The 25,098-nt window shown below is 44.4% G+C and overlaps 1 protein-coding gene across 1 annotated transcript in view; it reads right to left on the bottom strand.

Annotated features, from left to right (window-relative positions):
• LOC113999997 (contactin-4-like) overlaps window positions 1-25,098 on the bottom strand; it is a 234,158-nt gene that overhangs the window by 42,320 nt on the left and 166,740 nt on the right. The window contains exons 4-6 of the mRNA XM_039380823.1: window positions 21,235-21,405; window positions 12,799-12,925; window positions 11,435-11,610 (exon numbers count right to left, since the gene is read on the bottom strand). Of these exons, the coding sequence (XP_039236757.1) occupies window positions 11,435-11,610; window positions 12,799-12,925; window positions 21,235-21,405 (474 nt within the window). The remainder of the gene's footprint in view (window positions 1-11,434; window positions 11,611-12,798; window positions 12,926-21,234; window positions 21,406-25,098) is intronic.

The raw sequence follows: 25,098 nt of genomic DNA on the forward strand, positions 1-25,098 counted from the left end.
AATTCTTTTTCTAAGTGACCACTGGCAAGTCCTGGAAATCGAAGTTTTAAAGAAATATTTCATAGATGGCATCAAAGGATGAGCAAGCAAACGATGGCACCAGCTCACCCTGCCACTGCTGGGGGCACTGGAATATTTGCCCTCTGCTTTTTGTGTTTACATCCCTTCTCACTCAGGGCTCCACTGCTTGTTCCATTGGCAGGACATGTACCCAGGCAGAGCAGTGACACGAGCCCACTTGGTCCCCATGATTTGCTACAACACTGAAATAACTGAGCTGCTGAACTTGGAGTTCCCTGGAAACCCAGCTGGAACACGGAGCCTTCCCTCAGGAGGTTGTGAGTCTCAGGGCATTGGGAATTTGACAGAGACCCCTGTTTTTTCTGAAAGCTGAGCTCTGTTTTGTTGCCTTTTGTTTGCCAAGGGAGGGGTTTCCACGGTTTGCTTTTATTTTTTTTTCAGCCCTGTGTATTTTTAGAACCCAAAAGGCTTCGTGATTATGCTGATTCTGAAATTAGGAGAGGCCCCTCTCTGCAAGAGGGCTGTTTTAGAACCATTAAAAGCCACCAAAAAATATGATAGAAAATTAGATGAGGAGCAAATGATCCAAATTGGTGGTGACAGGTGTCTGCATGTCCTTTAGAAAGCCAATTTCTGTGACTGTATCATGCAGAAACAGCACTGCTGTACTGCCTTGAATGACACCCTGTCAAAAACTCACACACCACAGTGAGCCCTTTGTCATTCCATTTAAAGGGTTTTTTCCTAACGATTAGAAAAGCAGTGTCAATGTTATTCTCACCTATTATTCTTGTTTAACTCATAGGAAACTATTTCTCCTTCTATTACATTCCAACAAAAACATACGCACACATCAATCACTTCTTTATACATCACTGAATTTTAATTTCCAAATAAGAACATGACTAATATTCAGGCTTAGAGAAATGAAAATGTTAGTGGCTTTTACACTATGTTTTACTTAAAAAGTCTCTCCCTAGAGACTCCTGTAAAGCAAATTTGATAACACATCAGTGCTATCACTCTACTGAGTCGATGTTAATAGCAAGGAGCCTCCAAAGCATAAGCCCTGTGTCTCTGTGTCTATCTGTATCTTCCCATGGATCATTATTCCTACAGAATGAGATATTCAATGAACCTTGATAAAGGAACAACACAGTTTAGATCCAGGAGCAGCACAGGAAGGGAAAGGGTAGGTGCATCCAAGTGTGGAGTTATTGGGAATTAGCAGTAACTGGATACTGTGCCATTCTAACTGTACTAAAAATAAGGCTTTGGTTGGGATACTCACACTTCAGCTGATGGTTTACAAATCTTTGGATCAGGAGTTCTTTTAGCCTGTTTATATTTTATGGAGTGTTGTGGTCGGTATCTCACCCTTGAGACTTGGCTGTACTTTGGATACAAGAAAACTGAATGGTGAAAAATGAGTCTGATCATCTAAGAATTGAAAAATCAGAAAGCTAACACACTTACTGGCAATCCTGGCAATTTTGGGTATTCTGTAGTGGACAAATCACCACTTTTATCACACATATTAAATAAAGTTTAAAGCACCCACACAATAAGAAATAATGACCTAGGTAAGGTATAATTAGCTTTTTCTATATGTGAAATGCCCAAGCCCCCTTGGTACCCACACACAGCCAAGACACCTAAAGCCAATTTTCAAGCATGACTTAAAAGAGATTTACAGATCATAATGGGCTTAATTTTAAAATAATCCCAGCAATCTAAAATTCAGAGTGACGTTTAAGGTCATATCCAGTCCTTGAATTGAAGTCAATGAGATTATTCTTTATTATTAGAGACCACCTGACTGATCTCAAGGGAATCTGATTAGGCCAGGAATGAAAAAGCTGACAGAAGGATTGGCCAAATCGTCCTGGGTCAGACTGAATAAAGAACCTTCCACTCAGAGACAGTTTGTATGTCCTCTTCCAAATTGTTTTCATCACATTTGCATAACTCTCCACACATAACAGACCACACTTTCATATCCTGGACAAAACACACAACCAGATGGAGAGAGGAGACATTTGCATCGCTGCCCACGGAATAATACGGCTTCACTGGCTCTAGACTATAAACTGGGCTAATTTGGCCCATAAAACAAGTCTTGAAGAGGGGATTCCAGGGCATCTCAATCAATTCCAGACATTAAAGGGCACTGCTTTGAAGAAATCACGGCCTGTCCATGGGAGGAAGGCTGAAAGCTCTTAAACTGATGCCTGGCACCCACAACAGCAACACTCAACAAGATTTGCCTCCTGATATTTATGGCTCCAACACCTCTAAACACTGTCTCTATAAAACCTGGCTTTTTAAAAGCAGAGGTTTGTGTCATCCCTCTCCCCAACACACAGAGATTAAGTTCTTCAGCCCATGTCCTTGCTGTTGTGTCAGGACTACCCAGAGGGCTGGGCACTTCGGAATAAACCCCCTCTGATACAGAGCGTAATAGAATTTTAGTTTAAGAGCTGCTGTTCTAATGAATAATTTCGAGAGTCACTGATTTGAGAAATAGTTTACAAGTCTGGGGATGAAAGCTTTCTAATTTGACCTTTAGAACAGAAATTTCACCAGGATTTCTACTTCACTGGCGGGAAAAAAAGGGGGAAAAACGAGTTTTAGAGGTAAATACCTTGCCATTCCCCCACCCTGCCTCCCTGTTGGAAAATATTTTTCCTCGGGCTTTATTACTGTGGGGATTAAACAAGGCAATGCCTGTGCATCTTTGCCACTCACATCTTGGACCTGGATGTCTCCATCTGGGTTCTCATGCTGGGACAGTTTTAGTCTTCCCAGGTCTTTCCGACCACCATCTATGAAAGACAGAGTGGTTGGTTTATCCAGACGGCTAAAACTCCTCCTCAGGCTTTCACCTTGCATCCCAAAGATGGTTTTTCCTCAAGTATTACAAATTCTACTGTTCAACAGACAGCCATGGGTGTCACAGATCCTTGCTCTGTGCTTGGACAGCCTTCTCCTTCCTCCACCACACCAACCAGGAGCTGCTTGTGCTGACCAGGACAGCTCCTCCTGCCATGCCACGTGCTCAGCACCTCGCTGGGATCTGATCCTTGCTTCCAAACAGGCAACAAGCCACTCCCAGTGCTTTTTTGCCTTCCTTCATGCCACTAATCATACAGGAAAACAGGAGCTCTAAGCAATACCTGCAAGGCACCCACTGTCCTCTTCCAAAATCAAACCACTCTTCCCTGGGATGTTACCAAATTAAAAAAAAAAAAAGGAAAAAAAAAAGGGAAAAAAATCCTCCCTGACTTAATGTCCCATTTCATAAAAGCTGCCTCTCTGCCTTTTTTTTTCTACAGGAAATATTTCAAACATTTGTTTTGAAGCTGCTCCTCTGCCTGAGACAAAATGCTGAGGACTCTGAAAATTTTATTACTTTAATCTACAAAATCTGGGCAGACGTTTCCCCTTGGGTTGACTCGAATGGGGTTATTTCTCTCTCAGAAGTTTTTTATATTCTCCTAGAAAAAAAAAATCCAGTGTTATTCACACACTTTCTTCCAGCACAGATGACTTTGCAATAGCCAGAGAGCAGAACTTCTGCTGGCCCAGGAGATGCTGCAGAGCTCTCTCATGTCGTGTCTGAGCATTAACATTGCAGATGCCTCACAGCTTCCCCACTGGCTCATGCTCTGCTGCACCTTCTTACTGTGTGCAGTGAAATGAATGCAAATTAGACCCCAAATGATGTAAAATAGAATCATAAAACTGTTTGGGTTGGAAGGGATTTTAAGCTCATCTCATCCCACCCCCTGCCATGGGCAGGGACACCTTCCACTAGCCCAGGTTGCTCCAAGCCCTGTCCAACCTGGCCTTGGACACTCCCAGGGCTGGGGCAGCCACAGCTTCTCTGGGCAATGTGACACAAGCCCAGGCACAAGTTTCAAAGAAAAATTTCCCTTCACTTGATCAAAGCCCAGATGAAAAAGACCCCACAGAGAACCTGACCCTCAGAGAGTGTCTGGTGGTTCAGCTTCCCCTTGGAAATGCACATTATGATGCTCTGCAGCATCTCACAGAGCGTTGATATTTTGTCACTCTGTTCATCTCTCATGTCTAATGAACAATGAAATGTCAGTCACGTTTGCTCCAGACAGGAAAAGTGACACGGGACAACTTTGGACAAACACATTTAAAGCTCTGCCATCCTTTGTGCCAACACTGACTCCCTCCCTGCTTTTGCTTTCCACAAGAAAAACAGGAAAGAAAAAAATAAAAAAAAAAAAGAAAAAGGAAAAGCAGCCACGAGAATAAAGTTGTTCTGCACTGGCCTTGCATCCCATCAACAGGAACAGAAATTGTCTTACAGAGTCCACCTCCAGCTTTTGGGCATAAGCTGAATTTGATCAGGGGTCCTGTAACTGCTGTTTTCCATAAATTTAGAGACAATACTGATTTGCATTGATATGGAATCACTAATTATCATCCTAAGGATAATAATTATTTCCTCAACTAGGGAAACAGCATTATTTCATTTGACAGACCAGGAGATTTAGAGGCAAAAAGGGAGGTGTTCCAAGAAGCATCCTAATAACTGAGCAAATAACACAGACCTCCTGAGATTTCTTGTCCTGTCCTCTATCCACTGGACACAGAAGACCAGGAAAATCGATGGGGATATGCCATGAAAACACTTGCTTACAGCTCTTCAGATGCTTGTGCTACTCTAAAATCAGTTTTTACAAGGTGTTTGAACGTTCATTTTAAAAAAAAACCCACCTCCATCTGCATTTAATTCTTTAAAATGCAGCCCTTAGATACAAAAATAAAATATTCCAAATATACTTTATTTGACATATTAAAGCAAAATGAATAAATATGGAGGGAGACGGGGAAAAAATGTCAAGCCTGTGCCTTTCTGGTCCTTAAATTTACAAACTAGAAGAGAAACTGTGGGGTTGTGACTGACCTGTGGTTCTCAGTTCACTGGTGGCAGCTCTCCCAGCCCTGTGACACCTCCCCATGCAACAATCCCTGCCCTCTCCAGAGCTATTCCTGCATGATCTAAACCAAAATACACTCCTTAAATAACATTGCAGTCTCTCAAGATTACCAGCTTTGGGACAAGGGGAGCCTGATTATTTACAAATTCCCTGCCACTGCTTTAAGGAATAATACATCCAGCTTATTTATAACCCTGGGGGGAAACAAGGCAGGTGTAAATCCTACACTTCTGAGTTAAGGGTCCTTCTATCCCAGATGAAAGTAAAATAGGTTATAGATCTATCCTCTGCTGCATAGTCCCTATTCACAAAAAAAAAAAAAAAAAAAAAAAAAAAAAAAAAAAACAGGAAAAGAAAAAAGAGGAACTTAAGAGGCTTAGCCTAGTTTTCCACCCATTGGAGACTGTGGTGAAGGAGCAGAGGTTGGGAGCTGGTTCTCTGACACTGCTGAGTGCACTGAGCAGGGCTGAGGTAGGATTTCAGCAAAGGAGAAACACTGGGAAGTGATTTCATATGGAAAAATGCAAATAAATGTGCTTAGTCCCTTGTTAAATTCACACCAAGCCCAGTCCTGAGGAGCCAAGTAGCTGGAGGGGCTGATTTTGCCAAAGACCAGCAAAATAAATATAATTTATTGATATAAATGACATTTCTCCTTTAAAAGGCACTGGAGGAAGAATTAGGGAATTTACATGCACGCACTCTTGAGCCAAATTTGTCATAATTAGCCCCAAATCTTATCTGATGGCCTAGAATATTTTAACATATTGTTGCAGAACTGGGGACACCACGAACAGGCTGTACCCTGACTGCTTATGGGAGAAACAGGGATGGCTGGCACATCCCAGTGGCAATGGGGAAGCCTGGGAAGATGAGGACTCTGCACTGGTAGAACTGCACATTCAAGCTCCAAAATAATGTTTATTTGCAGAGTTCCATGTTGCTGCCACAAAACCACTCCTGGGCAATATGACAAAACCTCAGTCTGGCCTGGATGTGCAGAGGCTCCAAAAGAATTCAACGGGAACAAAAAATGAGATTGTGGGGTATGTCAGGGAAATTGGGCTATGTTAAGAAAATGAATTTCTGCAGAAAATTAAATGATTTCAGGAAGATTCATGGGCCTCTTTTACTAAATTTTGCAGGGGCAGCATGGTGATGCTTCACTCCTGCTCCAGCATCCTTGGAGGGCACCTCCCTTCAGCTCCATTATTCTCCTCTCCACTGGGATCTCATTTATGTTCTAAAAATTGGTACCTCAGCCCCCTGGACATCTCAAGATCATTTTGGCCAACTGCAGAAAACATTCATAGCATTAGCATGACCTGTTACAGATTCCAATGAAACTCCTCCACAGAGAATTGCCATGGGTTGGACAAGCAGCGATTTGGGAGAAGCCTGTCAAGGCAGAGCAGAGGGAAGGACACCAGGAGTCCCCCCAGCGTGGGGTCCCACAGTGTGTAAAATGCTAAAAACCCCTAAAAAGCAGATCCCATTTCTCTAACAGCCCCTGTTTCACAGACATCACTTTTAGGCAGTTTTTGTAACAACAGGGGGCAAACCAACGGGACGACTGAAAACCGGCACCGATTCAAACTTGATTTTCCTCTTTGGTGCCCATTTCAAAATCAACAGCATGAGACAAACACCAGTGCTGATGAGAAAGGCAACAACTACCACACAGCCACTCAGCCACTCTCCAGAGGGTTTGTTTTAAACCAGCATTCCTGCAGGTAGCACCGTCTCTGGGAATTTGCAGGTTAAACAGCAAATCCCGCTGAGGAGTTTAAGGCCAAATTGAGTCAAGTTATCACAGCAGGGAAAGCATATTTAATCTGTGAGCGTTAGGGATGGCTCCACGGGAGAAGATGGGGGTCCATCTGCAGGGAGAGCACAGCAGAGGCTTGGCCCCATCCTCAGGATGCATTAACTGCCACCAGAGGAGGTGGGGAGGGAGCAGACACAGTCTGGAGATCCCCAGTGTGGGGGGCACTGGGGTGTTCTGGTTGACTCTGCAGTGCCAAGAGACATGTCAAGATGTTGGTTTCAAAGCTTTGGCAGTAAAAAACAAACTGCAGCCTCAGCAAGACAAAATAAATTCAAAGTTCTGTCTAATTGGAGAAGTTATCCTATAGGTACTCATAAATCAGCTGGAAGGGAAGACAGAAATTCTCTTTTTTGGGAGATTCCTGACTTGCTCATCCTGTCATGATCATAAAAGGTCTGCATATCACTTAACAAAGAATTACAAAGAGAAGGGAAAGCCTTACTCTGTCCCATTTCCTCTGAACCCACTTCCACCAGTGCCGGGTTGGAATATCCAGCCCCTTTCTGCCTGACAAACCTTTGGCTGAACAAGAAGAAAGCCAAACCCTGTAGCCAAGAGTCAGAACTGCTGTGGCAGATGACACTCTCCATGGTAACCCACAGGGCAAAGGATCTGCAAAGACACTTTTGGAGAGAAGATACCAGGCTCACCTTCCCCAAAAAAGGCCTCTGGATATCTCCCACACTCAAGGGTCAATAGAGGGGGGAGGAAGGTGTCTGAAAACCTTTGGGTCATTCCCTGCACAGGGGTGGGGTACAAGCACACTTTGGATGACCAGCAGTAGCTTCTGGCTGGTAAGTCTAGCAGTAGCAGAGGCCACCAAAATAAGTGAAAATAAATCTTAACAAGTAGGCCTTCAAATAAACACCCCTGAAAAGGGTCTACAAGTGTTATGCAGAACAGGCTGATGAGCTTCTCGGAGGGTGGGCATTAATGAAGCCTTTCCTAGGACTTTACTTGGTGATTTTCTGGCTAGGGAGATGTGGGTATAAATCACAGAATCATCAAGGTTGGAAAAGACCTCCAAGATCATCAAGTCCAACCTCTGACCAAACACCACCAGGTGCACTAACCCACATCACAGGGCACCACATCCACTCATTGTTCGAACACTTCCAGGGATGGTGACTCCACCACTTCCCAGGGCAGCCTGTTCCAGTGCTTAATCACCTTTTCAGCGAAGAAATTTTTTCCTGATGTCCAACCTGAAGCACCTCTGGCACAACCTGAGGCTGTTTCCCCTTGTCCTGTCGCTCTGAGGAGAGACCAACCCCTACCTCACCACAACCTCCTTCCAGGGAGCTGTAGAGAGCAAACAAAGAGCTTTCAGCCTCTGTGTGTGCTGATGTTCCCCTCTGCACGTTATTTCAGAGTCAGGAGAAACAATTTGGCAAGGACACCCTCCAACAGCTCACCCTGCCCGTCCTGAGCCCTCCTGCCCCCAGCCCAGCCCTGCCAAGGGGAGCGGGAGCTGAGCAGGCAGAACAACCCACAAACTCAGCACTTTCCCAGGGGTTTGGGCCAACTCTGGTGCCACTAAAAATCAATATGAGTTTTATCTTCATCCTAAACGGAAGCAGGACCCAGGCCATGGTAAACAACTTTAATCATATGTCTGAAGGGGTGGGTGCATCTCCGAAGTGCCGCGTCAGAGCCGCGCTCCTTCCCAGCCATAACTCCTTATTGATTCCAGTGTTATTTCCAAACAGAAACTACAGCACAGTGAATAAAATTGTCAAGCTAAGCCCCAACCCCTAAAATAAAAAGCACATAATTTAATCTTGTTCAGCTGTGTTTTCATATATCATTTTGGAGAAGCCATTATTAGATCCATACTCAAGAGTTTAAAGCTTTATTTTCTGAAAGCCTGTGTTGCTGTAAGCACAGGGCTTAGGGTATCATTAATCCATGTTCTGTTACTGTGGCACAGCAGATTCCTCACTTTTGAAAATATGTTCCATTTCAGAGACAAGCAGCACTGGAAAAAAAAAAAAGAGGGGAGAGAAAAAACAGAGAAGAAAAAAGTGGGGGGAAAAGAGGGGGGGGAAAAAAGGGAGCAGGAAAAAAGGGGGGAGGAAAAAAGGGGGAAAGAAAAAAGGGGGAAAGAAAAAAGGGGGAAAGAAAAAAGGGGGAAAGAAAAAAGGGGGAAAGAAAAAGGGGAGAAGGGAAAAGGGGGAGAAGGAAAAAGAAGATAAAAGGACAAATTTGAAATGTAAATGACACATCACAAAGCAAGTATTGGGGGAAAATATTAGGACTTTTATCATAATGAGTTTGTAACCTAAATACATATTTCAAGGATTAAATTGCTGAACCTCCCTGACCTCCACAGGAGGCTGAATGGCTCAACAGTCGTTTAATCTGCACTGAAAAGGCTACAGAAGAATAACACAGCCCTTGAAGAAGCACCATATATCACTGATGCCCCAAGATTCACAATTTAACTCTTAAGAGGAGGGGAAAAAACCCAAGCTCAACCTTCCAGCCATCAGTCTCAACAGACCCAACATTAATTTTCCTCAGAAATGAAAAGGAGATAAAACAAAACCACACAGTAGGATGGAAAATAAGGGATTGTTCAGACGAAGGGTGAAGCTTCAGATGCCCAATTTTATTTTTGCTTAGAGGCAGAGCTTTTGTAATAAACTTAAACCACTCTGTATTTCATAACCCAGCTACTTCTAGTTACAATCCCTTTGACTAAAGAAGACAAAAAGACTTACTGTTTTAGCAAAGCACAGAGCCCACCTTGAGAGAACCCTAATTTTTATTTCTTTAATCCGAATATTTCTAATCTGATGACACTGTTTTATCAACCTGAAGTAAAATTTAGGGATCAAAAATGTATCCATTTATCCATTAGTTTAACTGAAAAAGAACAAGTTTTTCAGTTCAGTCTTCTTAACTAGGAGTCAGTCAAACCAGATATGTGAGAAGAGGATGTGTTTCCACTCAACTGGTCTGTGGTTACTGCACTTGTCAGCAACAGGAATCATGGAATCACGGGAATCATGGAATCACAGAACGGTCCGGGATGGAAGGGGCCTTAAAGCTCACCCAGTGCCACCCCCTGCCATGGGCAGGGACACCTTCCACTAGCCCAGGTTGCTCCAAGCCCTGTCCAACCTGGCCTTGGGCACTTCCAGGATCCAGGGGCAGCCACAGTTTCTCTGGGCAACCTGTGCCAGGGCCTCACCACCCTCCGTGGGACTGGGAGAATCCTCCCTTCTAGTCCCATATCCCGAATTTGGAAGCCCAGGACCTGCCTTTGAGGAGCTGCAAGCTGGGACCCAGCTTGTCCTTCAGTGGTTGAATCCAGCAAACATCTGACCCTGCCAGGGGGTGTTGAAGGGCTTTGCCCTGAGGGTGCTGCTCCCCAGGCTCCCCTGGGAGCTGGTGATGCCCAGGGCTCCTAAGGCAGAGCCTCTGTGGGACACGTGTGTCCAGAGCAGCAGCACAATGTGGGGTTTATAAGCAATCACCTTGACATGCTGAAATGTGGAGGGATGAGAAGGGGCCTGAGGAAGCTGTTTATTACCCATCCATGGTGAAGAGGCACCTTCAGTCATGGAAAGACTCGAGCAGGTCATAAGCAAGAGGATAATATATTGTAAACTACACAGGGAGACAGAGGACTTGACTTTCCCCTCTGTATTATTTCTCATTACAAATCATCTCTCTACAGAGTGTGAACCTGGGGTTTATTGGCATTTTTATCTTCTCATTTTTGTAGCTGGAGCACATCAACTTCTCTTACCAGTCAGTCAAAAGCACCTTTCATTAAAGCTCTGCTGAAAGCTCTCCATTACTGAGAGCTTTGTGTCTGGGAAGGGTCTGCCTTGAACTCCTGCACGCTCCTCCAAGGATATTCCAGAGCAGCTCCTGCTGTAATTACTGCTCTGCTGTGTACACCCCTCCCAGGACAACAGCACAGAGAAATCAGAGATGACAGATAAATAAGTCCCTGTATTTACTCTCTGCCTTCACCTTCACAACTACATGAGAAAAAAGATGACTCGTGGTCCTGCGTCGTTGTTTGCCCACTCTCACAGGCTTTATCCTCAAAATGGCTTTACATAAGTTCATATAAAGCTCATTCACAGCAAGATCTGTGCCTTTTCTCATCCTTAGCTTTCAACAGGGAGCTGTAACTCTGATTTAACCCAAAATAAATACAAAGCCCATTTTCCCTTTTACACCCAGAGTTACAAAATATCCCCCATGTCTGAGAGCACTTGTACCACAGAAACACAGGACTTAGGACACCTGTCACTGTGACTTTACTCCTTATGGAGAGCATACTCCTGTTAATATTTTGAAGCTTTAATTCTCCAAGGAGAATAAAAACCCCCTGGATGAGATCCCATTTACCAGATCCTTTCCCAGATGGCCCCTTCCTCAAAAAATATTTTACTGTATACTACACATAGTTTTAGCTAAATAATGATAAATCAAGACATGCCTTCCTTATTCACATTTCCCCTCTTTCTCTGCTCCATGAACAGCTCCGAGGACACTCCATAACCAGTTAGGAAAGGCTGGAAAGGAGACACATATCCCAGTTTTCCCTGCATGCTGAGGGAACAGAGGCTGCCTTCTTACTTACAGGCAAACTGAAGCTTTGCTTCTCTGCTGACAATGGTTCCAAACGGGTTTGTTGCTACACACTGGTACGTTCCAGTATCCTGGGTTTTATTGGGATTATTGATCAGCAGGTTGCCTTTCACCAGCCTGTAGTGGAAATCCATCCCCACGTCAATGCTGCTCCCATTTAACTTCCACCTAGAGCACAAAATGCCAAAGTTACATTCTGCTGATATTAATGGAGGCTCTTGGGTATTTCAAACTACAGCATGAAGTAAATAAAGAGAGATTCAGAACATCTTTGACTACTTATTAAAGACAAAAAAAAAGGCACAAAAATGCAAATTTCCTGCACAGTATTGAAATATTCCAGTATTTAACTGAAAGAGCAATATCCTTGACATATATTTCAGTCTCTGAAATGATTAATGCTTCTGTAGTTGCTCGTGCTGCTGCTCTTTGGAATTAATCATTTTGCAAGGGGAAGTCCCTGGAACAGGATCTCTAAACCACTCAAGTCCACCGAGGGTTTTTTTTTTCCCCCTCTCCCGACTTGCTGGCTGTTTATTTTTACATTTAAATTTCAATTTAAATTCACTCACAGGGGCTGTTGTCACAAACTGGGGCACTGAGCCATTCCAGCACCACGCTGCCCCAGTTAGAGCTGCCTCAGCCCCACCAGCCCTCGATGGAGGTGCTGCCCCTCCACCACCAGAATGGGCAGAGAAACTATTTGAATGCATTTGCACCAGTGAATCAACAGAGTTCATGGCATTAAACAGCTGGTTGTGTCAGAAAAGAGCCCAGTGGCTGAGCCCTGGTGGCTCTAAGTGGTTTCAGAGTGGCATTTACTTGGGTGAGCAAAATGAGAGAGGCACTAAAGGAGAGAAAGCAGCAGCCTCAGGGATCTCCAGCAGCAGCAGCAGCACCAGAGCAGGGCAGGATCTTCCTCCAAGGATCCCAGAGCAGTTACCAAAGCTGAAAAGAATTGAGAGCTTTGCCAGTGTTTAGGCAAAAGGATGGTTAACCCGAGAGCCAAGGCTGTTTATTGTCCCTTCATAACCTTGTTGAGCTCTTGTCCAAACTTTGCAATTGAGCTGCAGTGTGTGGTGATCTCCTGATGTGCATTTCCTCTGTTCTAATGCTCCTGAACCGTGGAATATCCTGAGTTGGAAGGGACCCACAAGGACCATCAAAACCTGGCCCTGCACAGGACACCCCAACAATGCCACCACGTGCCTGAGAGCATTTCCAGGCTCCAGGGGCATCACTGAGTGATCCAGGCAGGAGAAAGGCCCTTGAGTGATGATGCTGCTGCAGTGCAGGGGTAGTGCCAAAGAACAGTTAAATTCAGTTAATGCTAAAAAACAGTTAAATTCAACAAACCCAATGGTTGGTCTGGGATTTCCTTTCACTTCACAGCTCAGCTCCACTTCCTTTTCCTCTGAATCCAAAGGGAAGATCAGGCTGTTGGGTTCCTGAAGGAAAACTGGCCCGTGCAGTGTGTTGTCATCTGCATGAAACAGGGAAAGTGTGACAGGTAATTGATGGAATCTCCATGTTCCCACTCTTAAAACATGAAATAGTGTCTTGGCAGCAAGAGGCCGTGTATCATTCACCTTGGAAAAGATCTGATGACACTTTATTTTGTTTATAACACCAGATTTTTTTTTCCCCAGAGCCACTGAATCTCACACGGAGTCAACATTCATGCAAATGTCTGTGCATTAAACAGAGAGGAGACTGAAACTTCACCCAAAGTTCAAATGAATGGGAAGAGGCATGATCTTGTTGTCACAGCAAAGCTCAATTCAAGTCAGAATGCTTAATTCACCTTGAAAAATGGAAACATTTTCCTGGTGAACTAAAAGGCCACATTATCAAATACAGTCACACAGTAAGGTGAGTTGGAGGGGCCTCAGCAGGTCCAGCCCCCAGGGAGTCCCCTCGCTGGTTCTGCCACCCCTGATTGAAACCTTTTTGCAGTCACAGGTATAACTGAGCCCCAGCCCCTCAGAGGGGATCCTTTTACACCCTCTGCCCTCTCTGTGCTGGGACTCCTCAGGAATTCCCTGGCTCCAGCCCAGCACCCCCCGGCAATGAGGGTCCCAAGTGTTTGGTGTGACCTGTGCTGCCAAGGACATCACATGCCTGTGCACTTTGGAGTATTAAAAACTCACACTAAATGTAGGTAGAAGAGTGAAAATATTTTGGCAGAACAACCTGACACGACCTTCAAAGAGTTCAGGAGTCATTTCACAGCAATGCAACAGTCTGAGGTTGGGGATTACTCACAGGAGCCTCCCTCGTGCTGACTTTAGTTCTTTATTTTAAAAACACATTTTGATCTTTTGAGTTGTTAACTCCTTCCTCTCTCCTCAACCACTCTCCATTTTCACCTTAACAATTTATCCTTTCTCAAACTGGGAGTTAAGGGTGAGTGCTGCTCACAGGAGCATCCCCAAAGTGCAGCTCTGCAGCGAGCACCGAATTTCACAAAATACGCCAATATTGCCCAAAATGCCCACAAAAAGCTACAACATAAATTCACTGCTCTCCATCCTGTTTGTATTAGACAGTTTTATCTTCACAGTAGCTGTTCAGAACATAAAAGAAACCAACTTTTCTTCCCTGAAAAAAAAAAAAAATCATCCATCCTGATTTCACCGAGACTTTTCTGCTCATCAGTGGCGATGTCCGGCTGCCTCCTCGAAATATAGTGCAAGTAAGGACACAGTAAAACTCCTCACAGCCAGAAAGTCTTTTAGTTGAATGAAAGGAACCTTGACTTAACATTTTTGGAACATTTTCCAATCTGTTTCTGCCCTATCTTTACAGCAGAGAAAGGGCAATTGTGTGGGCCACTGGGTGCCTGCAGGTCCCTCGCTGCCCAGGGCAGGACTTGAAGGGATGTGAGCACGGATTTCCCTTTAGTCAGGCTGCCAGAAGTCCATCTTGATGGACACACGGGAAATTTGGGGGTATGGGAGGTCAGAGGAAAAGGAATAAATAAAATATAAGGATGGTGGGCTGCACAACAAATAAGAAAGAAAAAGGAATGAATAGAAGACAACGGATCTTCCTGATGGGAGGAGGGTGAGAACGAATGTGAACAGCCCTCACATCCCCCAGCACTGGGAAATCAGCTGGATTTACCCGGGACAGAACAACAGCTCTTTACTCCAGGGAGCAAATTCTGTCTCTCCACAGAAGCATTTCAGAGAGACTCTGCCAGGAAGATTATAAAGGAGCAGCCTCTCCCCCACGTCTCCTCCCTCAGGCCCCACCACAAAAGAGAGCACACCAAGCATCCAGTCACATCACTTGTATTTATCTTTATTCTTAATTATATGTTAATGATATCTGACTGAAACTCATCTATTATTCAAAACACATTTCACATCCTCTCTAGCTTTAAATTATACCTGTGTGCAACTTGCTGTTGCTAGTGGAAAAGGATAATAATAACCACAGAGCAAACAGGGCTAGATTGTGGTATCTGGACTTGTTTCTGAGATCCAGGGTTGCTTCACTCCCTAAACAGTCTCATTCACCCTAAGAAAAAGATATTAAATCTGGCTTATAAAGATTATAGCTCTGGGTACTCTATTAGAATTTTGAAAACAGAGACCAAAGGCAGAGAACTATGAAGGTAGAAATAGTCACAAATAGGTGAAAACACTGAATAACTTAATTTGTCTACTAAATCACTCAGTTTGCTAAAACAGAAACTCATAAAAAAACGAAATGAAACCACCTCCACATATTCCACCTGCTGTTGACACTGGTTAATATTCAGCTTTTATATGGCAAAAAAAATGCTTTCCCTTCCTTTTAGCCAGCAAGAAGCAAAGCCCTGGTGGGACTTTCAAGCAAACAGTGTTGGGTGAGGCAGGAGAACCTCTGAAAGCAGCTGCCAGCACATCAGGGGAACAGGAGAGGAGGAAAAACCTTGCAACACTGGGTAGATAAAATGATTTTTGAGTGCCTTTCTTCTTTCTCGTATTGCTGCCTGTGTATAACCAAGATAAGCAAGTCCAAACTATTTAATCTTCAGCCTGTAGAGTCCCTTTGCTACAGTTTAATGTGTGATTGAAATCACTGCAGCCCAGATCCTACCACTGTGTGATAAGAGTTGAGCCACAGAACCTTACAGGAGAGGAGGATTTGGTTCACAGATCACTAAAGAGCCACTAATAAGTAAAACAAACTGCCATCTAGATTCTCACAGACAGAAAACTAGAAGTGCCTGTACCATAAATAGCCCATTTTTGACTAAGTTATGTTGCTCAGATGCTCAGTGTCAGCCCAGGCAAAGGCATTTGCTCTCTTGAAGCGTCTGGTGTTGTGGGAGCAAAGTTTTGCTATTTGGATAGCTCTGAAATGTGAATTTTACACTTTTTTTTTCTCTTTTCTTTTAAATTAAAATTGGTAACTTTATTTCTATGCAATAATGTCCAGGACTTGCAGTCAAAGAGAGATGATATCACATTTTTGGCTTACCACTGAAGGACCCCACGAGTGGTTTAATCTACAGAAGTCCAGCAATGTCAGGAAGAGGCTGTTCCCTGAACTCAGAGGGCTTTTGGCTTTTCCCTTGCTCTTCTCATCAGGTTGTGTTTAATAGGCTCTCTTTTGGTCCTTTTATCAAACAGAGCAAGTTACCTCGGAATGAACATGAAACACACTCAGCTTAAGACAACCTACACACCAAAAAGCATTTTCTCCTCCACTTTAGATAAAACAAATGTGCTCCTGCTCTGGGTGTGCCTCCTTTGAGAGAAGTGTATTTCTTTCAGTAAGATGCAGGATCTAGGAAATGTCAGTTGACTTTATTATAAAAGAAACATTTTAAACACAGAAGGAGGTGTGTGCCCATATGGTGTCGGACAGAACGTGATAGATCATTTAGAAGAACATTCTGCTATCCAAGCTTCTGCTAGATATATAATTTTCCCCCTAGTGAATCACAAAATCTATTAAAAAATGTCAGATTAATTTAAATGCATTCCAAATGAAGAGTGTCCCTCCAGTACCCCAAACCTGAGAGCCAGCACATCCAGTTGGATGCTAAATGCTTGTCATCTTCCTGTGCTTTTGAGGAATTGAAACGTGAAGAATGTCAGCTGAGGTTAATTCACATGAAAGAGGTGAAACCATTCCTGTTCTCTCTGAACATTAAGCCTGGTGACAGATCCTGTTACCTAAATAGAACTGCTTTAATTTTCATTGAAAGTTATGGCCAATTTGAGAGGAAGTTTAATTGAATATTCCACACCGTAGGGAAAGATAATAACTAAACTGAAGAGAGAATTCTTGGAGTATATCCAGTGGAAATGAGAAAAATCCTTTCCTTGTTTGCTGCCGAGGGAATTGCTCTCTGCTGTGTGTGCTGCTGTGTTTTCATACAGTGCTACAAGTCGGTATTTCTTCAAGACAAAACTGCACCTTGGGAAGAGCAACTCTTCAGAAGAGTGGGAAGTGGGATGGATAGGACAGCTCAAGGGCACTGCTGATTAACACAACAGCCTGCTCTTCAAGGTTAGCAGCTGCATTACATCCTCCTGAGCAGGGAAAGACTAAATTGGATGCTCACTCCCTATTTTTTGCCCATCACTTCTATAACATCACCTGCACACCCAAATGGTGCTAATGGCTTTGAAATTAAGAGACAGAAAGGTTGGCACCACATAGTCCTACTGTAAATAATTCCACAGACTTCTCAGTGAACAAGACCCGATAAAGGTGCTTCCCACTCAAAGAAAAAGAATTGTATTACAGACAAAAAAAAAAGGAGATTTAAAAAGTCCTGTATTTTGAAGGGAAGGGTCTCGTAGCTCCTGTATCTTAGGGGACCAGCCACCAGCCTTCCTCCCCCAGTCACTCCTCCCCACCACTGCACCAGGGCTGGCCCATGTGCTTAGAAAAGAAAACCTCTCAAGATCAATAAAGAGAACTAAACAACAACTATGATCAGATACTTTCATCAGGAGCAAAACTGAAACAAATGATGAGGCTCTTTCCCTCCTCCTCCTCCTCCTCCTCCTCACTCCACCACTGTATAAGATGCACTGTCTGCTATTCCACTGCAATAATCTGAACCCTGGCAGCAAAAACACCCTCCCAGAGCTCTTGGCTGAGATACTCCCTGAGCCTTGCTACTGGGTTGAGAAGCTGGATGGGGAGGAGAGCCACCACCTCTCTCCTGACCCCATGATGCAAGACTGGGCTTCTTTTGCAGCACCTGCAGGTCTCCAACATGGACCATGAGCCAGACAGCTCCTGCTGCTGTTATCTCACTCCTCCTGCTATGATCTCTCTTTTCTGACATCCTTTCATGTCCCAGCTCGCTGCTGTACCAAGTACAAGTGCAGCTGGAGTGGAAAGCCAGGCCTGGCAGGTGACAGCTGATAGGCAACAGTCTGATCCCCAAGTTCAAAAGCAGTGTCAGATATTCCTCAGAGACCGTAAGGCAGCCACAAAAATCCAGGAGACAGGAAGAAATAAATCTTCCCTCTCGTAAATGCAGGTGTGGAAGGGCTCCAGCATTTGAAATGGAGACAGTGCTCTGACAACTCTATTTACGGGTGACCCGAGGATGTGGCACCGTCGGAATTAAAGGCAGGGTTAAGCACATCCACCCCACCACAGTGTGTTCTGACCTCTGAGGGAAGCCCAGGGTTCACTGGTGAGCCCTGCAGCTGCCTCTGCCCATGTTCTGCCACACCAGAGTGAACAGCCAAGTGCCAAGGGCAGGTCAGGCTCCAGCTTGGCTTGCTCAGCTGTGAAGCCTCTCACTCACCCTCCCTGTCTGTCCCGCAGCCACGGCGCAACTTCCCCTATTGAAATGCCACACAATTAATTAGAGCAAATGTCATCAAGTTTGCAGTTCTCGAATAAAATGCTGCTACCTGATCTGTCCATGGCAAAGTGAACTTTCCCTGTGCCTCGTCTGCTGGGCCCAGACAGCCGGGGGGAGGCAATTCCCAGCCAGCGGAACGAGAGACTTGTCCTGCGACAAAACCCTCATTTAACAGAGTGTAATTTGTGTTCCCTTGGTAAGTCAACGGCACGATTATCATCACAGATGTTCTCTTCAGCACACAACAAAAACACATTTCTCTGTTGCTGCAGGAAATCACAAGTCTCTTCACCAAGCAGCCTTTTCTCCCTGAGTCATCACAGCCGCCGGCAGGAAAATAAACAGGGAAAAACTCACACTGCTCCAACTAAGGACGACATCAGCCCACGACAGAGCCAGGAGCAGACAACAGGAATAATAATATTAATACAATACTAATGGTACTACCACTCCTGCTACTAATAAAAAGCATTGGGGCATCTGCAGGTCTGCTGAAACACCAGTTAGAAAGGATCACAAAGAACCAGTCACGAGTTCATTAACGCTCAGGTTATTTGTTCATCTCCTGTGTTGAGATACTAGAAATAATCATATTTTTGAAAGATACTTTTAATACATAAATAATAATCAGGCTGGTTCTCATGCCCTGTAAGTTAAGCTTTAGCCTCAAGAAAATCATTCAGCAGTTACATACCCAACCCTGGAAACACAGGATTATGAGAGGAAATTAAAGCTGTCCTTACCCAGCACAATGCATCTATTGGTACCATTTCTCTTCTTGAAGTACAAAGACACACATCCTGGTTTTGGGGTGAATAATATTGTTTCACCAGGTTTCTCAAAAGCTGCTTTGTAACTCACATGTTCTCAATGTGTTCAGACATATTCTGGTCCAGAGAATAAGAACACTAGGCCTGCATGACCTAAAAACTTAAAAACTGTTCCTCCAGACTGAACTATGGGATGCAGAAAGCTTAAATGATCTTTGCTGTTGTTGTGAACATGCAGATGTCGTGGACTGGAGCTTGCCCAGAAATCCAGGATGCCACCAGCATCCCGCTGAACTGAGCCCAGACCTAAATCCATGCCTTGGCTCTTCAGCTGCTGGATACATTTTCCTCAGTTATTTTCTTCACTCCTCTGGGACCATCTCTGTAACACCTCCTGGTGTTGCATCATCACCCAACTGGTCAGATCTGCTGGCTGTAAGAGAAAAATTGTCCCTCTCTCCCATCAGCTCATGTTTTTTTGTTTCACCAGTGCACGTGGAGAAAAAGAGGCCTGAACAGCAGGGCTGTTCCAGCTCCTCTGTGCTGGGAAGGGAAGCGACAGGTACATGGGACATCACCAGCAAAGGCTGAGCTCATTCACATGCAACACCTTGTGATGCACTTCAGCTGCAGGTGAACATCCTGACAATGACATTTGCCGAGGCAAACGTTGTTCTGCCACTCTGCCTGTCAGTCCTGAATATCTAAGAATGGAATTCACATCATCTCCGGTGACTGGAGCATGTAGAGCCTTAGATGAAATACTGGTGTTTAATCTGTTCCATGATTCATGTATTTTTTAATTCTTTCAACTCAGGACATGACATTCTCTCAAACGAGGAGGTCAGTCAATGACAGAAATTGGTCCCTCAGGGAGACACAACTGCAGCTTGTGGTGTGCTCCATCCCCAGCAGCAACCTTAACCACTAGTAGCAGCTCTGAGGCATCGTGCCCAGATCTGTTACCCACATCCATCACCAGGAATGCAGGTGGCCTGTCCCAGTCAAATCCCACTCCTGATGAACTGGGGCCTCAGGTTCTCACAGTCACATGCTGATGGCAGCAATGGCTTCCAGAGCAGTTTGTAACCTCCCAGGAAAGCACAGGCAAAGTCCAGCCATGAGAGCTGTTCCCAGGGGCTGCAAATTCTGACTGGACCTTTATCTCAGTGCTGGAAATTGATACTGGGCTGTTTTGGTTCCATCCTGTTGAAAACGAGTCCTGGATTCAACAGGCAAAGATTGTGGTTCAGGCTGAAAATATCTTTTGCCTCATAAGAGACCTGAATCCATGAAATTCCTTCAGAAAGCTGTCGCCAGCACTCCAGACTATGGAAACCTTTCTATTAACCTTGTTGGCTTGACACTCCCTTCACCTCTGACCAAGCACAGCTCATCACTGTGCACACAGAGTTGCCTTCACCCATTCTCCAACCTCCCCTCAGGTCTCACAGTCCCTCCAGCTCTGGGTGTTCTTGCACAGAGCTCCTTGTGAATGAGGTATTATAAATGTTTCAAAGGCCTGTACTAATTACCTATTGATTTATTAGTAAAATATAAGGTGCTGATATAACTGCTGTCTTTCAAGAACACATATCACTATTGTAAAACTTTCAGCTGTCTGGAGTATGACAGGAACTATAAAGTGGATATATAAAAAGGCAGAAGTAGTAGGTCCGTGTGCATACTTTAAAGCCACATTTTTCCACAATACCTCCCTGAACTTCAATTGATTTTAATCCTTCATGCAATAAGGAAGGTGTGTAAAAGCCAGGTTAACAAATGCCATCCTCCCCACCCCACCAGCAGACAGGAAAAAGCTATAAAACACTCATATTGAAAAAGCCTCTTTCCTTTAAAATCCTGAAGCCTCAGAAAAGACAAGTCCCTGGGGCAATAACCTATAATCTCTGTCTCATCTATTGCTGGAAAAACAAAGACAACTCTGGCAATGTGTCCAGGCTCTCAATTGATTGAGGAGCCAAACTCTGCAGAAAGCTTCAAGGTGAAAGGAACTCTCTGGCACGTTGCTTCAAGGTGAAGCCTCTTTTCTCTTTTCGGGTTTAAGTACATTAGCCACTGTCAGAAGCAAAGCTGATTCCTGCCAACTTTTTCTATCCAGCTATTTACAGAGAGGTTTAGGCCATGGATTCCCTTCTCAAATATTTGTGAATAAGCAGATTGAATTACCAGCACCTCGTGAGCGATGCAGAACTGCTCCCAGGAAGCAGCAAGAGAGGGACTGTGAGTCTGGCACACGTGGAGCCAAAGAGCTGTGACTTCGTTTGCGCCGTGTCACCGGCCGGGAGACGCACGTCGGGCGGTTCAGTTTGTCAGCAGGGCACTGCAAATCTGCTCCTCCTGGGTCAGGAGCACAAAATTTGCAATTACAGCAAGAAAACACGACGCTGGGTAGCAGGGAATACATCAGGGATGACTTTGACATTTCCAGGAGCAGCGCTGAGGGCCGATGGAACCAGCCCGGAGCAGGCAGCGCTGATGAGCAGCAGTGGGAATATCAGGAATGCTTCCCCAGGAGCCCATGCATGACTTACTGCCAACCCACGGGCACAAAACTTCTAAAACAAACAGAGCAGAGAGCAAAACACCTATTTGTTAACTCAGCACACAGTGTGCACATTTCTCCTTGGCTGTTTGGTTTGGGCAGGATTGGAGCATTTCCATATCCCTGAGACAACACTGCGATGGGACACGAGGGATGAAGTTTTATCATCTCCACCTGATGGATCCTTTGGGATCTGAAAGTACCAGTGAGATGCAGCCAAGTTGTGCAGCTTTTATGACACCTTCCACCAGCCCAGGTTGCTCCAAGCCCCATCCAACCTGGCCTTGAACACTTCCAGGGATGGGGAAACCACAACCACCTTGCTTGACTTCAGAACTCCCTCCCATGGTGTGCTCTGTCACTGGTTCCTCTGTATTTGTGACCCTACAGAAGACCTATTATATTTTCATAAAACAGTTTCAATTGCATTAGAAGCACTCAGTTTAAACCCCTTCAAACAAAAATTCTGACCCAGCAAGTTTTAAACAAACTCTGAAGAATAAAAGCAGTGTATACCTAAATCAAGGCAGAAAGTTGTTTACTCAGTTCCTTTCCATCTTTTAAAAGCACACAAGCAGGTGCTTGACAAAAAGTTTTTTTTAATATATAAAGGCTATTTAAAAAAAAAAAAGTAGAATTAAACTGTAAACACGTTCCTTTCTATCACTGACCACTGGCACAGGCAAGTTTTAAATGACTGCCTCATTACACATATTACACTCTGCATTTTTGTGACTATTTCTAACAAGTTCAACCCATGCCTTAAGAAAAACAGACAATATCTCAATGCAATAAATTAAAATGCAGCTGAATGAATGGTCAGAGAGGGAAACCTCGTGGTTATAATGTTATATATTTCTATTTTTTGAGCAAAATTGTCAGCATCATCTTTGTCTGACTGCAAGCCTAATGGCACGCTGGGTATCTGGGGTTTAAACAGTACCAACTTATTTAGGAGGAGAGAATGATCTCTCCTTTGAAGTGCCACAAAGAGGTAAATCAAAGCCCTTGCTGTACCATGTGCCCTCTGGAGACGTGCCAGGCATCCCAGTGCACAACATCAGGATGCTGGGCAGGCTCCTGGCCCTGGGCAGCAAAACCTCACTCTTGCTGCTACAGCAAGAAAGGGTTTAATCCTGCAAACAGGATCCAGGGCTGTAATCTCCAGGTGGTTCTGTTACATAAATGGATTTAAGGCATTTGCAGTCTGCTGTGGGGACACCGGGCTGGCACCTCAGCTGGTGCAAATCTCCACAGCTGCAGGGAACTCAGAGCAACTACACCAATTCAGGGCAGGTTGGAGGAGCTGCTGTCAATTTTATTATTGTTTTTTTAAAAAATGTTTCCATAGCACTCAGCAGAGCAGGAACAAAAGGCAACCCCACTCTCCAGTGGGTGATTCCTTGCACAGGGAAGCCACTGAGCTCAGGGTACCTCCTTTGACTCTGGTTTCTGGGGTCACTGCTCAACCACCCCAGCACAGGGACTCCCCATCTCTGAAAGTCACCACTTATTCTGCTGGGTCATCCCTGTATAGGGACCAGACCCTCCACACACACACACAGACAGACACCAGATCCTACACAAACCCAATGATAAAATTAACACCACTGACTGTCAAATTGAGGGCAGCTTAAATCAAGTTCTCAGAGTTCAATCAGTAAAGCATCAAAGGAGCAGCCAGGAGTACAATTTGTCCAATCTGCCCACGGATAACATGCATTCCTTTAATTTTTTTTTAAATGTTATGAACTTTCAAGGAACACAGCAGGGAAAAGATATCAGTAATAGCTGTCAAAAATCTGACTTATGACTTCTTACACTGCAATTTAGCACTCTCCAAAACCTGCTCAGATTGATGGCATTTGTGAGTAGAGCCTTTCTTCCCCCTGGTGTAACACCACCAGGTTAAGCCTTCAAACACTCCTTACTCATGTCTAAAGAGCAGCATGATGGGGATGCCCCCGAGACAAGAGTTCATCTCCAAAGGTCAATTTAAACCTCCACTGCCCAGCACAGCTTCGGGAAGAGAAGCTTCTTTTTAAGGTGTTTTTTGTAACAGGAGAGAACTGCTCCTGGAAACACGGTCCTTCAAGCAATATAAGGACATGGAAATGGCCTTAAATTGTGCCAGGGGAGGTTTAGATTGGATATTAGGAAAAGTTTGTTCACTGGAAGGGTGGACAGGCTGCCCAGGGCAGTGGTGGAGTCACGTCCCTTTGTGGATGTGGCACTTGGGGACACGACTTAGTGGTGGGTTTAGGGAGTGGCTGGACTTGATCTTAGAGGTCTTTTCCAACCTTAGCAATGCCAGGATTCTGTGACATCAAAGAGCCTCAATCACCAAACAGCACAGCCTATCCCAAAGGTAAAACTTCCCCTTGCTTTGCCTGTGGAGACTCTTGTGGTCTGACCCAGAGGACGCCGATACTTCAAACACAAACTTCATGCAAAATGTGATGACTTGTGATGCCAACAGCATTTTCCACAAATAGCATGCAAACCAGTCCCTGTGCCAGACAGTACCATGGTCTACACACCTTCCAAGGCCTTCCCACCCCCGTGGTGAGCACGGAGAAGTCGTGTGAGCAGCCAAAGTGCTGCTGCTGCTGAGCAGAACTTTCCAGGAGTTTGTTCTCCCCGTGTGCCTGCACAGAGCTCTGCCTGCATCCTGTCACCCACAGGCACTGAGGACAAACACACAATAATTGCATCTCCAGAGATGAAACAGAGCTCAGTTGCCCCCACGAGGAGGCTCTTGTTTTGCTGTTGACAAAAGGCATTAGGAAAAGCTCTGAGGAAGTGCTGCAGTAAAATGACAACAGGGATAAAAAGCAAACTCAATATCAATGAGGAGAGCGAGTCAACAGTTAAATGGAGAGAGACCACGTGCATTTTCTTAAGAGAAATTCATCTGACTGAGCCCTATTACTTTATAATTAAGCCCCAAATTTATTTTATTCAACACAAAATTAAATAAAATGAAATAAATCAGCCACCATGTAACGTCCACTTATAGCAAACCAGTAGAAGCCCTATAGAAGTCACAGATTAGAACTATGGTGCAAATTAATAAATGTTATTCATTGCTCTGTTTTAGTGCAAATAGCCCAAAATGTCAGGGAGATGGCAAAATAGAGTGAACTTGCATTACTCATCTGAATGCTGTGACCATCTGATTTTGTCAACTGGGAGACAACCAGAGCTGCAGTGGTTTGGTTCTTTCTTTTGGTAAATTGCAAGTCAGAAGTTAAAAGCAAGAAAATTAACAAAAACCATGTAATTTCATTCCAGAGCAGAGAAGGCTTAATGAGTAATGGAAATAATGTGCACTGCTTCAGCAAGTTTTTCATTACAATGGCAAAAAATAATGGCTTTCTCTGTTTGGAAAATTAAGGCTTATACTGGATTGAGAACACGCTACGAAGAACCTCATGGTTTTTTTGTTTTTAGATGCCTCAGTGACAAATAGGAATTTCTCTAAGTAG

This window comes from Pipra filicauda, unplaced genomic scaffold (assembly GCF_003945595.2).
Source record: "Pipra filicauda isolate LSUMZ 115617 unplaced genomic scaffold, ASM394559v2 scaffold204_size1372650_pilon, whole genome shotgun sequence".
Classification (NCBI taxonomy): Eukaryota; Metazoa; Chordata; class Aves; order Passeriformes; family Pipridae; genus Pipra; species Pipra filicauda.